Below are 12,272 nucleotides of genomic sequence, written 5' to 3'. Positions count from 1 at the left end.
GGAGGGGGCGCCTAAGCTCTAGATGGTCACGGTTATCACCTGACACCGTCCCTTGCCGTTTCTTCCCTTTGAATCTTGTGGACATCTGTGACCCGCCAGTCAGAGTCCTGCTGGTCATACCTCAGAGCTTCTGGGGTCTGTCCCCACCGCCTGGTCCCCTTTGGTCCTGTTCTAGAGCATCGCTCTTCTCTCCGTCTGGTCCTGCCCTTCCTAGTCTGCCCCTCACGTCGCCAGATCCACAGCGGGGCCGCGTCTGCCGGGCCCGGATCCTTCCCTGCCCCCTGTGGTCTGCTGGCTGGCCCGCTCTGTGCTCGCTGAGCACGCCACCCCGAGGGCACACGAGAAAACCCGGGTTCGGACACGGAGATCCTTTCCTGACGGTAAGCGGGGGAGCCGAGCCCCAAGGCCAAGCCAGTGCCCTCTCCCCAGACGCCCCCGCCGTGTTCTCAGCACAGTGGCTCACCCTCCCTCCTTTGTGCGTCGGCTTGCAGGCCACCTTCTCCCGCCACTGTGGGATTTCTCCGTGTGCTTTCTGTTCAGCCTTGTTTCCTTGAGTCGGCGTTACCGCAAATGTTTCCTTTCAGACCGGCACCTCACTTCTCGTGTTTTTAAGTAATGCGGCGTCCCTGTCCACACGGCAGTCTCCTCCAGAAATCCTTTCTTCGGGTAAATTCACACGACAGGTGAAACGAGCTGCGTCTCATCTTGAGTGTCTTGTCCCCCTCGCGGCACGTCTGCCTTCCCACCAAGGCCCCGTGTGCAGTGCACGATTGTGCCCAGGGGTTGGCCATGCTGAGCTGCTGTCTGGCCAGCAAGCGTCGTCATTTCTCACTGCTGGAGCACCTTCCGCTGGCGCCTCGGGGCGGAGCAGATCACAGAGCGATGGGTGGGTCCAGCACCTCCTAGCAGCCTGCCCCTTCCGTGGATGGGGACCATCCGGTCAGAGTCGGCAGCCCTCTTGCCGATACTGTTTTGTTCATTTGCTTTCGGTGTCCACGTGACCAGTCACGGAAGATCGTCTGCTGGCCTGGGTGCGTGGTGGCCAGTCAGCCATGTGTCATCGTTGACCAGGTTGTCCCCACGGCGTCCGTGTGTTTGCTGGCTGTGCTCACCCCTGCCTGAGAGCGCTGCTTGGATCTCTAATTGATTTGAAAACATCACCACCGGTCCAGGTCGTGTCGAGTCCGAGACTCGATAACATCCATCATCTTCACAGATGTTTTTGTGCCGGCGGCCGCAGGCACAGTCGTCGTTCTTTGGCTCTTTGTGTTTTTTTTTTATACTTTTTTTTGTTGCACATCCTGTTCTCTAGCGGCTTTCAGTCATCCACGAGAGGGGGCTCTGCCCCAGGGGCTGGTCCCAGAAAGCTCTCTTCACGTGAGAAAGCTGCAGGGCGAGACGGGGGAGGTGACTCTGGGACCGCCAGCGGACACACTGTCTTTCATGCCGACCAGACTGTGGGCAGAGTGGCCACTGTTTTGGGGACACTCGGGTCCCCAGGGCAGATGCAGTACCACACACAGGGGTTTTTTCTTGGTTGGATTTGAGAGGCACTTAGGGTCGGTTTTCTGTGTTTTTGTCGCCTCCTCCTCCTGGATGGCCTCCTGAACCCCCCTGGTCCCGGCAGGTGCGACTCCTCTTCGGCTCTTTCCCCTACTGGGCCGAGGGGTGGACGAGCCGCCGCTCTCGGGTCCCACCCCTGCACCTCATGTCGGTTCCACAGCAGGCCCTGCGGGCTCAGACCCAGGGCTCCCTTCTGTACGGTGTGGCCCACGTCCCTGCTGTCCTTTACCTGACCTGTGTGCTTCTTGGCGTCTAAGAATAGTGGCCCACGAGAAGAGCCTTCTTTCTGTTGAGCTGGCGGCTCCGCCTGGGTCTCTGGCCGATCCCAGCGAGCACGTTGGTGCACGTTGGTGGCAGCCGGCCGCCCCTTCGTGGCGCACGGGCATTAGTTCAGGGCTCGGTGCTGCCCAGCCGCTGCAGCCGTAGATTGGCTGCTCTGGACGCTTCACACAGACGGTACCAAACAGTGTGTGGCCTTCTGCGTGTGACCTCTCACACCGAGCATCGCGTCTTCTTTGTGCATTCACGTCACTGCGGGCGTTAGAGCCTCGTTCCCTTGTATGGCTGTCACCGTTCTGTTGTCGGTACGACCCGTGCTTGTTCGTCCTCTGCCCAGCGGACCCTAAAGCATCCTTAGTAGCGATCTCCTGTGGGAATCCAACGAGACCTTGCGTCTTTGTCAGGAGAACCTTGAGGAGCAGTTGACCGGTGGTGTTAGCAGCTCCCGGCTCCTTGCAGCCTGTGCGAGGTTTGGAGCTTTTGTTTTCGATCATTTATTCGAGGTCTTATTTTCTAGTTGTTAATATATCGTAGTTTTCCTTGCCTGGTGGTTTAATTACACATGGGTGAACGTTGCGACTTTGGAAAGGGGTCTCCGAGGAGAGGCCGGAGAGAGCAGTCGTGAGGACAGTGGAGGCTCAGGTGCACCGGTCACGGCTCTGTGAGGCGACATAAGAGCCACCAGACTGCTGGGGCTGGGCTGATAAGTTGTATCCGAGGTTGCTTGCAGCTGCCGTGGAACTTGGGTAGTATGGAAGGGTTCTCTTGCGTCTCAGACCTCAGCGCATAGGCGGTCCAGGCGGGTGCCAGGGACCTAGGGCCTGCCCTCCTTCTGCGTTGCCGTCCCTGCATGCTGTCTGGGTCCAGGACGGCTCCAGGCAACAACTCAGCAGGAAAGAGAGGTGTGTGAGAGGGACATGTTCTGTCCCGAGTCTGTCTTCAGTCATTTCAGGAGCTTCTGGAAGCCTTCTGCTCACACCAGAGGCCAGGACCTAGGGTGCGGGCAGGGATGTGTGGCGTCTGACCCGGATGCATCGCTTCCCCATGAAGGGGGACTGTTGCTGAGGACTTGGGTGTCAATACTTGTAATCGTAGGGGCTGTGGCTCTTCTTCCGTGTGGCCCGGGGCCTGGGGCCGGCTGGTCAGCGGTCAGAGATGGTCCGACACCCTACCTCCCCGGTTCTGGGACTGCCGGCCTCACACAGAGCTCAGGCAGATTCTGTGTGTGCGCAGAGAGATGTGTGACAGATTGAGTGGTCACGCCCGCCCCCCTCCCCCGCCCCCCCGGCCCTCCCCCCGGCCCCCCCCCCCCCCCCCCCCCGCCTCCCTGAAGCTGGCCACACCCCCCTCCCAGTTTCTCCTCCTGGGGGCCATCGCGCTGCCTGGACATCACTCATCTTCTAGCCCCTCCCCAGGTTTCTTGTTTAACTTCTCACTTTGCAGATTTGAAAAGCGGCCCTGTGTTCCCGTGGGCTCGCCACTCCGTGTCCCCAGAGTCGACGTCCCGCACACCCCTCCCTGCCACGAGCTGGCCGACCCCGGCGTGTGTGTCTTCCCCCCTAACGCTGTCCGTCCTTCATCTTTCAGTGTTCTCCCGTGGGCTGAAGAAGTCGTCCCAGGAGCTGTATGGTCTGATCTGCTATGGCGAGCTGCGGAAGAAGGTTGGGGGCTGTGAGTATGGGGCTCCAGGGGGTCCCCGCACGTGTGGCTGCTCCTCACGGGGCCTGCCGTACCGTCGCCGTTGGGTCTTTGCTGCCATGGCTCTTCTCCTTTCCCCGACTTGACTCTTGAAAACGTCTTACGTGCGGTGCGCTGGCGAGCACCACGGCCCCGCAGACCCTCACTTTCCCTCAGGCCGGCGTGTCGTTGACATTGGCCACGTCCGTGCACCCCTCCCCACACGTGCGCGCCCTCTCGCTCAGGCGTCCTAGACCCAGGCATGTTGTCATGCGTGCCCGCCTTCCTGTCACCACTCGACGTGCTGCCGTCTTCCCTAGTACCCGTCCGCGTTCAGTTTTCCCGGAAAACCCAACGCACTTGTCTGGGCGCCAGCTGGGGACGTGGTCCCACTTGAGCCTGTGGCACCCCTTGGGCCCGTAGACGAGAACAGCCTCACGTTTGGTCTCCCGAGACACTGGTACTTGGGAGGGTCCAGGTCCCTCCGCGGGTGTCTCGGTGCTCGTCTCCTTGCACCCAGATTTCCGATAGACATCGGCTGCTCTGGCCTTCCTGGGGCACCGAGCAGCTCGTGGCCGACCTTGCCTCCCCATGTGACCTCCGAGGAGAGGGGCGCGCTGGTCTCCGCAGGTGCCCCTGGCCACCGTCGCACGGGGGAAGAGCGCTCACCCACAGGGCCGCTCCCGAGGCCCCATGAGACCGTGCGAGGGGCCGCTCAGAGGGGGCAGCGGGGCAGGGGCGTGGAAGCAGCAGAGGAGGGGGGGACGGGCGTTTACGGATTGCTCCGCATAGGCCAGCCTGGCTCCCCGCCTGTGTCCTCTGGTGGGTGGTGTGTGGGGCCCCTTCTTTGTCCCTGCCGTGCCCGTGTCTCAGCCAGTCTGACTTTGCGTGATGCTGGCCTTGATCTGTCAGCGCCTTGCTCCCTAACTTTAGGCGGCTTACCGTCACCCTCCGTGGCTATCGCAGGATCCCCTGCACTTGGACCTCAGCCCCTCTTCCTGCCGCCCTGCAGCTCAGCTGACCCAGTCCTGCCGGTGGTGCCTCGTCAGTTCCTCCCAGCCCAGTTGCACGTCACACTTGAACGTTCTCTCGCACACGCACCCCATGAGGCCCTGCCTGAGCGCCCAACCCCCCACAACACTCCCCTGACGGGTCCATTTGCGGGGACACTGTTGTGTCGTTTTGTGAGTCTGCAGGGAAGGGCAGGCTTCGGGGTACTGCCTCGTGCAGGGCACCCCCAGGCCACAGCCTCTCGTGACTGCTCGTTGGGAGCCGCTTCCGGGCTGTGCACAAAGCGTGCTCAGGGCGTGCCAGCGGTGGACACGCCTGTTTCTCCCTGAGCTCTCTAGACTCACGAATCCTGAAGCAGCGGACGTGGTGTCTCTGCTGTGTTCCTGGGATTCGGACATGCACTGCTCGTGTCTAGCATCGTGGCAGCTCCTGTCCTAGGCGTTGTCCCTGGGGCTCAGGACGCTCCAGTTGGATGAAAACGAGTGACCGTAGGCTCCTTGGCCATTAAGTGACAGGTTTTCTTGCCCCCAGGACTGAGTCTGTGGGGGCTTTCTGTGACAGGGGCTGGTGTTGGAGGGCCCGGGAGACACCCGTGTGTCTGGGCAGCTTTTCTTTGCAGGGCGGCTGCTTGGCTGCGCACCTGCCTCCCCCTGCCGCGCCTCTTTCCCAGCAGCTGCTCCCTCTGCGCCATTTCCCTTCGGTCTGCGGGACTCGCGCTGGTCTTTCTCGCCACGCGGTTGTCGTGTGTGGCTGTGAATTCTTTCAGTGGTGAGTCATCTGTAAAGCTTTATGTTGTTTTCTTTTTCTTTTTCTTAACCTTTTTTTAACATTTATTTTTGAGAGTGAGAGCGAGGGAGAGAGCAAGAGAGAATCCCAAGCAGGCTCCACAGTGTCAGCTCACAGCCCAGCGTGGGGCTCGAGCCCACGAACCGTGAGATCATGACCTGAGCCGAAATCAGGAGACGGACGCTTAACCGACTGAGCCACCCAGGAGCCCTTAGGTTGTGTTCGTTCTCGAAAGGTGTTTTTGCCGGATGTGGAGCTCTGGTTTGATAGTTTTCCCTGTCTTCTCTTTGAAGCTGTTATTCCCCTGTCTCTGGCCTGTGCTGTTTCTGGTGAGAGGCCGCTGACCGTTGTGTCCTCGTGCCTCTGGAGGGGATGCGCCACATTTCTCTGGCCGCTCTAAGGATTTTGTTCTTGTCTTGCTTTTCCGCCTGGTTGTGTGTTTATGGCCTATTAATTTCGTTTCCCCAAAACGTACAGAAGAGTCCAAAGAATTTTGCAATGACCCTCAAACCCCCACCACCTCCGCGTGCTCTCTGTCCCTGTGTCTTCTGTTGAGGACAGCAGTAACCCTGGGAGGGCAGAGGAACGTGGCGTCTGCTCTAGTGAACGCACAGGGTCTCGGTTTGTCATTCGTCCACCCCGGGCACCTAGGCATCCACGACCGACGATACCGGGCCCAAGGATGGCACGTGCCCAGAGGGAGAAGTGTGCCTGCCGGGTGCCCTGAGAAGCGAGTCTCTGAGCTCGGAGGCTAGGGATGAGGAGAGGTGCAGCGTGCCGGGGGTCTGGGCCGGAGGCAGGCAGCGCTTGCTTCCCCTGAGAAAGTCCCGAGGGAAGGAGGGCCGTGCAGGTGCCGACAGCACCTTCAGCACCGGCTTTGCCGGAGGAGCCGCGGCTGCCGGAGGGGTTGTGTTCTGGAAATCCCTGAATGTTCTGTAAAGGAACTGGGGTGTTTGCTTTCTACTTGAAGATAACAACCTGGGACCGTTTACCCAGTTTGCTCCGAACTACTCCATGCTCACGTTTATTTATTTTGCATTTAGGTATGGACGACAAGAATGCCACGAAGCTGAACGAGCTCATCCAGGCGGGGTGAGTAGGCCCGTCTCGGGGAGCGTTGCTGTTGTGTGGACGCGTGCGCCCTTCCCTGAGATGCAGAGCTGAAGATGCGTGGGGTTTTCTTCCCTTTGCTCGCCGAGGTCCCTGAAGTGCTGACCTCCCCAGGGTTCAAGCTGATAGCCTCTCAGAGCCCCAGGAGAGCAGGGAGACTTGGCCTGGGCTGCTCCCTGTCTCGTTCTTCCCTCGGGTCCCCCACGGGGGTGGCAGCGTCCACGCGGCCCTTCTCGCCTCACGTTCCCTTTCCCACCTCGTGTTGGGGAGTGCCTTCTCCTCTCACCAGAGCAAGCCCTCTTCCACTTTTCTGTCGCCCTCCGGGTCCCTTTCCTGTGCTGCCCCTTCCTGCACCTGCTGGGGCTCTGTGCCCCACGAGGCGAAGCGAGGTCTGATGCTGCTGCATTCTGCCCTCACCCTCACGGCGTCCGGGAGCTTGGGGTTCTCCTGTTTGCTTAGCCCAACTGCAGAGGCCGTTCCTGCCACGGAGGTGGCACGTGGCCCCTGCCACGTGCCCCATCTCCCGTCGTCCCAGTGGCACCGTGTGCTTTGCCCCCTGGCCCCGACTCCGGTGTTGGCCTTGGAGCCCTCCTGCGCTGTCAGCCTTGCTAGGTGATCCCGGCCCCCAGCCAAGTGTCTGACTCGCGGCTCTCCGGCCCTGTAACTGCCCGGTCTTCTCTCCTCCTTCGCCCCTCCTGGGACCATCCCAAGGGCGTACTGAGCTCTGTGCCCCTGCGTGCTCTCCGTGGGCCGTGTTAGTGCTCCCCGGGGCTTCTGTCCCCGTTTGTGGGTGAGGGATTCCAAATCTAACTTGTCCCCAATTCTGTGCCCCGATTTATAAATCCCGTCGTGTCCCTAGACGTCTCCTGGGCCCCAGCTGGAAGCCTCTGGGAGTTCTTTCTGGGAAAGGCCCCGACCCCACACTCTCAGGTCTCCACTGGCCACCGCTTGCTCTTTTCCCGTCAGGTGGAGGCAGTGTGGCCCCTCGGCCTCTCAGAGCTGCTCCAGCCGGTGCCCTGACCACCCCCGTTCGGCGGTCTGCAGCTTCTTTGTGCGTGCATTTCTCTCTCGGCCTGGCCCCCGTCGCCAGCTGCCGTGTCTGTCCCCCCGCCCCGAGCTCGTGTACTCTCCCCAGATCCCTGCTCCTCGTCTCAGCTGGACTCACCTGCCGTCCCCAGCCCCCTGCTGGTGGAAGGCTGGTCGGCCCTACCACCTCTGCAGTCACGGCCTTCCTGCACCTAGGTCCCTTTCCTCCCTGATTGTGTTGTCGGGTGGTCTGCAGGCCTGTCCCTCAGGTGTGAGCCCCCGACAGTGGGGCCAGCCGTGTGACTTGTGCTCTGGCTCCAGCCCGGCGTCTTCCCTTACAGATGCCCCTGTTCAGTTCCGGGGGCTTATTTCTGTGAACAGGCCCGATGGTAACTGGGCTGTGCGTATCACCGCTGCTCCGGCGAGCCCCGATTCACCCCCCGCCCCCCCCCCCCCCCCCCCCCGTGCCAGGGAGTGCGGGTCACCTTAAAAATTCGTCTTTGGGCAGAGGGAGCCTCCTGGAGGCCACCAGCTGTGGCCTTGTGGGTCATTTGGCTCCCCTCCCCCGCCAGCCGCCTGCTACAGTTTCTGAGTTTGTGGGCTCTTTGAACGGCTTGTGTGCACCTAAGGAGCCTTGGACGGCAGGCGAAGTCCTTGGTCGAGGTGGTTTCTGACGCTACCGTCTGCCCAGCCGGCGAGAGCTGCCCTGAGGCGGAGTGCTGTCCCCGGATGCGATTTTGGGGGAGCTCTCACTCGACCTTGTACCTGAGTCACCCGAGTCGTTGGCTGAGACTCTTCCTGGTTCTTTCTGCTCAGGGCGTGTGTGGCCAGCTTGATGGCAAAGCCAGTTCGTTTGGCTCTGTCTTAGGCTCTGTCTTGGTCTTGTTGGGAGGGCCCGCACGGGGAGAGGGTGGGCTCCTGGGCTTCTGGAAAGGCACGCGGGCCTGATGCCTCATGGTTGATCTGATGTGAGGAAGGCGTGTTTTGATAAGTTTGAAAGTGTCCAGAGGATCAGTTTTAGGGGCTGCCAGAGATTGGAGAGCCCCGGGCCCTGAGCTGGGGGTCCGAAGGTCCAGGTAACCTCAGACACGGCACCGGGCGCCCTCGGTCTCAGTGAGGAACCATCACAGTAAAGCCCAGAGGTAACGTGATGGTCAGGATTATTCTGGACAAGCAAGGATTTCTGTTTGCTTTGAATGTTTACAGTTGGGTTATGACCCGTAAACATTAAACACGCGTGAGTCTGGACCGATGCCATCGGTGATTGGGTGACTCTGTGGGGGACAAGGGGTGAACTTCCCATGCAAGGTTCCACGTAATTTGTGTAGAGCCTCTGCCTGCTGGGAGGGGAGCACGGCTCCTTCCCCCTCGGGTGTGGGCTGCGCGCGGGGAGGCGGGAAGGAGCCAGATGGGACACGACCTCACCCCGAGAACAAGGTCAAGGCTGACAGTAGCAGGTCACGTTGAGGGCGTGAGAGGGTGTCTACCTTCCATTGTGAACTCTCTGAATCCACAGGTGTGGGGCTGCAGCCGGAGTCCCCCGGCAGCAACTTCCCTCCCTGAGCCGTGCTGCCAGGGGACCGCTGCAGGGATGCCCTCGGAGCCTCCTTCCTGCACAGCCCTGTGAGTGCGTGATGACCCCACCCAGATCCGGAAGGGGGTCAACGTTTAACGCCCGCCTCCCTAGATGCCTTGTACCACCCCCCTCTGCTCAGGAGAAGAAGGAAGGCAGACAGTCACAGTGGTAGGCGTGAATGGAGAGGCGTTAGCTTCGGCCGTCCACAGTGGGTGTTTGCAAACAGCGGGAGCTCGGTGCGTATGCCCTCTGACCCCACCCCACTTCTAGAGAGCGGTCAGATCAATGGGCAAGCCACGCTTGTAACATCTCAGATTGGCTCTCGCTAGCAAAAGGGCATCACAGAGAAGACCCGTTCCTGGGCGGGACATAGGGGCCTCTGTTCTTTTTCTGGAAGTGAGGCGGGGTGTGTGCGTGGCTGCGTGGCCACAGTGAGGTGGCTTGATGCGGGGCTCCCACCTCACACTGGGGTTCTCTTTGTACCCCCGTTCTTTTTTTTCTTTCAAGGTTTGTTTTGTTTTTGTTTTTGTTTTTTTTTTAACATTTATTTATTTTTGAGACAGAGAGAGAGAGAGCATGAACAGGGGAGGATCAGAGAAAGAGGGAGACATAGAATCTGAAACAGGCTCCAGGCTCTGAGCTGTCAGCACAGAGCCCGACACGGGGCTCGAACTCACGGACCATGAGATCATGACCTGAGCCGAAGTCGGCCGCCTAACCGACTGAGCCACCCAGGCGCCCCTCAGGGTTTGTTTTTGAGAGAGAGAGAGCGTGAGCATAGGAGGGGCGCAGAGAGAGGGAGACACAGAATCCGAAACAGGCTCCAGGCTCTGAGCTGTCAGTACAGAGCCCATCCTGGGGCTTGAAGTTAGGAGCTGTGAGATCATGACCTGAGCCAAAGTCGGACACTTAACCAGCTGGGCCACCCACACAGTGGGGCGTTCCCGTTCTTGACTTGACACGTGTCTTTTGTTATTTGAGTCTTTAATAATAGTGTCTTTGTTTATTTAGGAGAGAAAAGTTCCATGTTGGGGAAAGGTGTTCTTTTTTATTAGCTTTAAATTGCTATAATCACATTTGTTCTGTGGAGCTATGTTTATAAAACGTATTTGTCTGTATTTCTGGCAGCGAAAACGTAACATCTGTGGCTTCAGCCTTGACTGGGCCTCATCGTGCATGGGTGCTGTCACTGCCTGGTGGTAGGACCGTCTAGGAGCCCCTGGAGGGCTCTGGGGTGAGGGAGACCCCCCAGTGCTGGTCTCCCTCCGGGACGGGTAGAAGCCAGCTCTGGTGCAGAGCTCGTGAGGCCCTGGGCTGCGGCAGGTTCAGCACAGGGCGTGGTACCCTGGCTCCTGCTTCCTTCTTCCTTCTTCCTCCTGGCCCCATCACCGAGGCTGTGGCTGGGGGTGGGGCGGTGCTCGGGAGAGTCGCCGGAACGCAGCTGTGGGTGGCAGGCTGCACGCCTCACTGGGACTCGGGTTTCTGACTGCCGTTTCCTCCTGCTGCCCCATCTGGGACGCTCCCTCCGTGCCCTCGGTGACGGGCTCTTGCTCGTCCCTCAGCTGCGAACTGGGCCGCCCCTCCCTGGCCCTGGGACTCCGTGACGTCTGGGTGTGACGCGTCTTTCGCGTGTGACTGGTCAGCACGGCACTCCATCCAGCGCTGCGGGTGTTCACCTGTCAGGCCCTTTACCGGTCCGTCGGGGTTCCCCGGGCGCCCCTCCCTGCCCCCCCGCCCCCCGGCAGATCCCAGGCGGAGAAGTACATCGACGCCAGGTGCTGCCAGCTGCTTTGTTTGCTCGGACAGACGCGTGTCGCACAGCAAACTCGCCTGTGTCTAAGAAGCAAGACGGTCACTCTGTTGGCCTTCCAGGCAGTTTATCGTGAAAAAGTTTAAACATCGGAAAGGTTGGAACAGAGGTATGGCAGACAGCTCCTTACCCTTCACCTGGATTTACCAGTGCAGGAGTGCATCCAGAGTGTGCAGGCGCGTGGGGGCGTGTGTTACTTGTCCTGTTGTGTTTTAATGTGTCTTTTTCTCCTGCTGGACCGTGGACTCGTCTGTGGTCCGTGCCGCGTGTCGCTGGCAGTAAGTGGGTTTTGAGCTGACGTCTTCAGTATGTGTGCCCGTGTCTCACGATGGCCCGTAAACAACAGTGAAGCGTGCAGTGTCTTGCTTCGCCGTTCCGGGATCCTGCAGAGTAGTGTCACTGTCCCGGGAGTCCCCCATGCTCCCCGGTCGTTTCCCTCCTCCCTGCCCCTGGTGACCTCCCACCTTTACTGTCTGCACAGCTGCCTTTTCCAGAATGTCGCTGAGTTGGTGTCGTACAGCAGACGTCCTTTTCAGACTGGCTCCTCTCACTTGCTCTTCTGAGTTCCAAGAAGTGTGCAGAGTTGGGTACCACCCCGATCCAGATACGGGCGGGTCCGTCACCCCCACGCCCCCTCGTGGCCGCCTCCCACACCCAGCCCCGGCAGCCCCTCAGCTGCTCTCTGACCCCTGTGGTCCTGCCTTTCCCGGAACGCCATCCAAATGGGGTAATGCCACGTGTGGCCTTCGGAGGTTGGCATCTTCCACTCAGCGGTACTCTCTTGAGATCGGTCCCTTTGGGTCCGTAGTTCATGCCTTTTCCTGCAGAGCAGTGTCCCTGCTGCGCCATCCCCTGGTCTGTCCCCTGGTGAGGAACGTGGACTGTTACACAGAAGGAACTGCTCTAAACCTTCGCCTGCGGGTGTGTGTTCCGTGTCGCCTGGGCAAGTCCACAGGTGAGCATGTGCCGCTCCGTGGGGAGATGGCGTGCCGCTCTCCAGTGACCGTCCCAGGCGCTGCCCACGCCCTGCATGCTTGGCGTGGCAGCTGTCCTGAGCCGTCCTTGGGGACGGGCAGCAGCATCTCCCGGTGGTGTTGGTGCGCGTTTCCCTGGCGACAGACCGCATTGAATGTCTTGTGCTTGTCCTTCTGTCTGTCTCTGGTGATGGGCCTGCTCAAATCTCATGTCCGTTTCCTTATTACTGAGTTTAGAAAGTTCTCCAGGTGTCATCTGATGGGGTTCGTGAGCAAACTGCTAGGAAAGAATTCTCGAGACGTCTTTGGTGCAAAAAGGTGATTTTATTAAAGCAGGGGGCCAGGACCCGTGGGCAGAAAAAGCCGCACTGGGGTTGTGAGGAGTGGCTGAGTATATGCTTTTAAGTTAGTGGGGGTTAGGGACAGGGTGAGTCTCTAAGGAATTTGGAAGCAGGCTTTC

General features: G+C 59.9%; 1 protein-coding gene across 1 annotated transcript in view; it reads left to right on the top strand.

Annotated features, from left to right (window-relative positions):
* CRAMP1 (cramped chromatin regulator homolog 1) overlaps positions 1-12,272 on the top strand; it is a 57,423-nt gene that overhangs the window by 19,741 nt on the left and 25,410 nt on the right. The window contains 2 exon segments of the mRNA XM_047097840.1: positions 3,430-3,513; positions 6,360-6,408. Of these exon segments, the coding sequence (XP_046953796.1) occupies positions 3,430-3,513; positions 6,360-6,408 (133 nt within the window).

Source organism: Lynx rufus, unplaced genomic scaffold, assembly GCF_022079265.1.
Source record: "Lynx rufus isolate CCGP_SWC_20201006 ecotype Redwood Valley unplaced genomic scaffold, mLynRuf1.p SCAF_43, whole genome shotgun sequence".
NCBI lineage: Eukaryota > Metazoa > Chordata > Mammalia > Carnivora > Felidae > Lynx > Lynx rufus.
The sequence above is the reverse complement of the archived record's forward strand: the minus strand, read 5'-3'. Positions and strand labels throughout refer to the sequence as shown.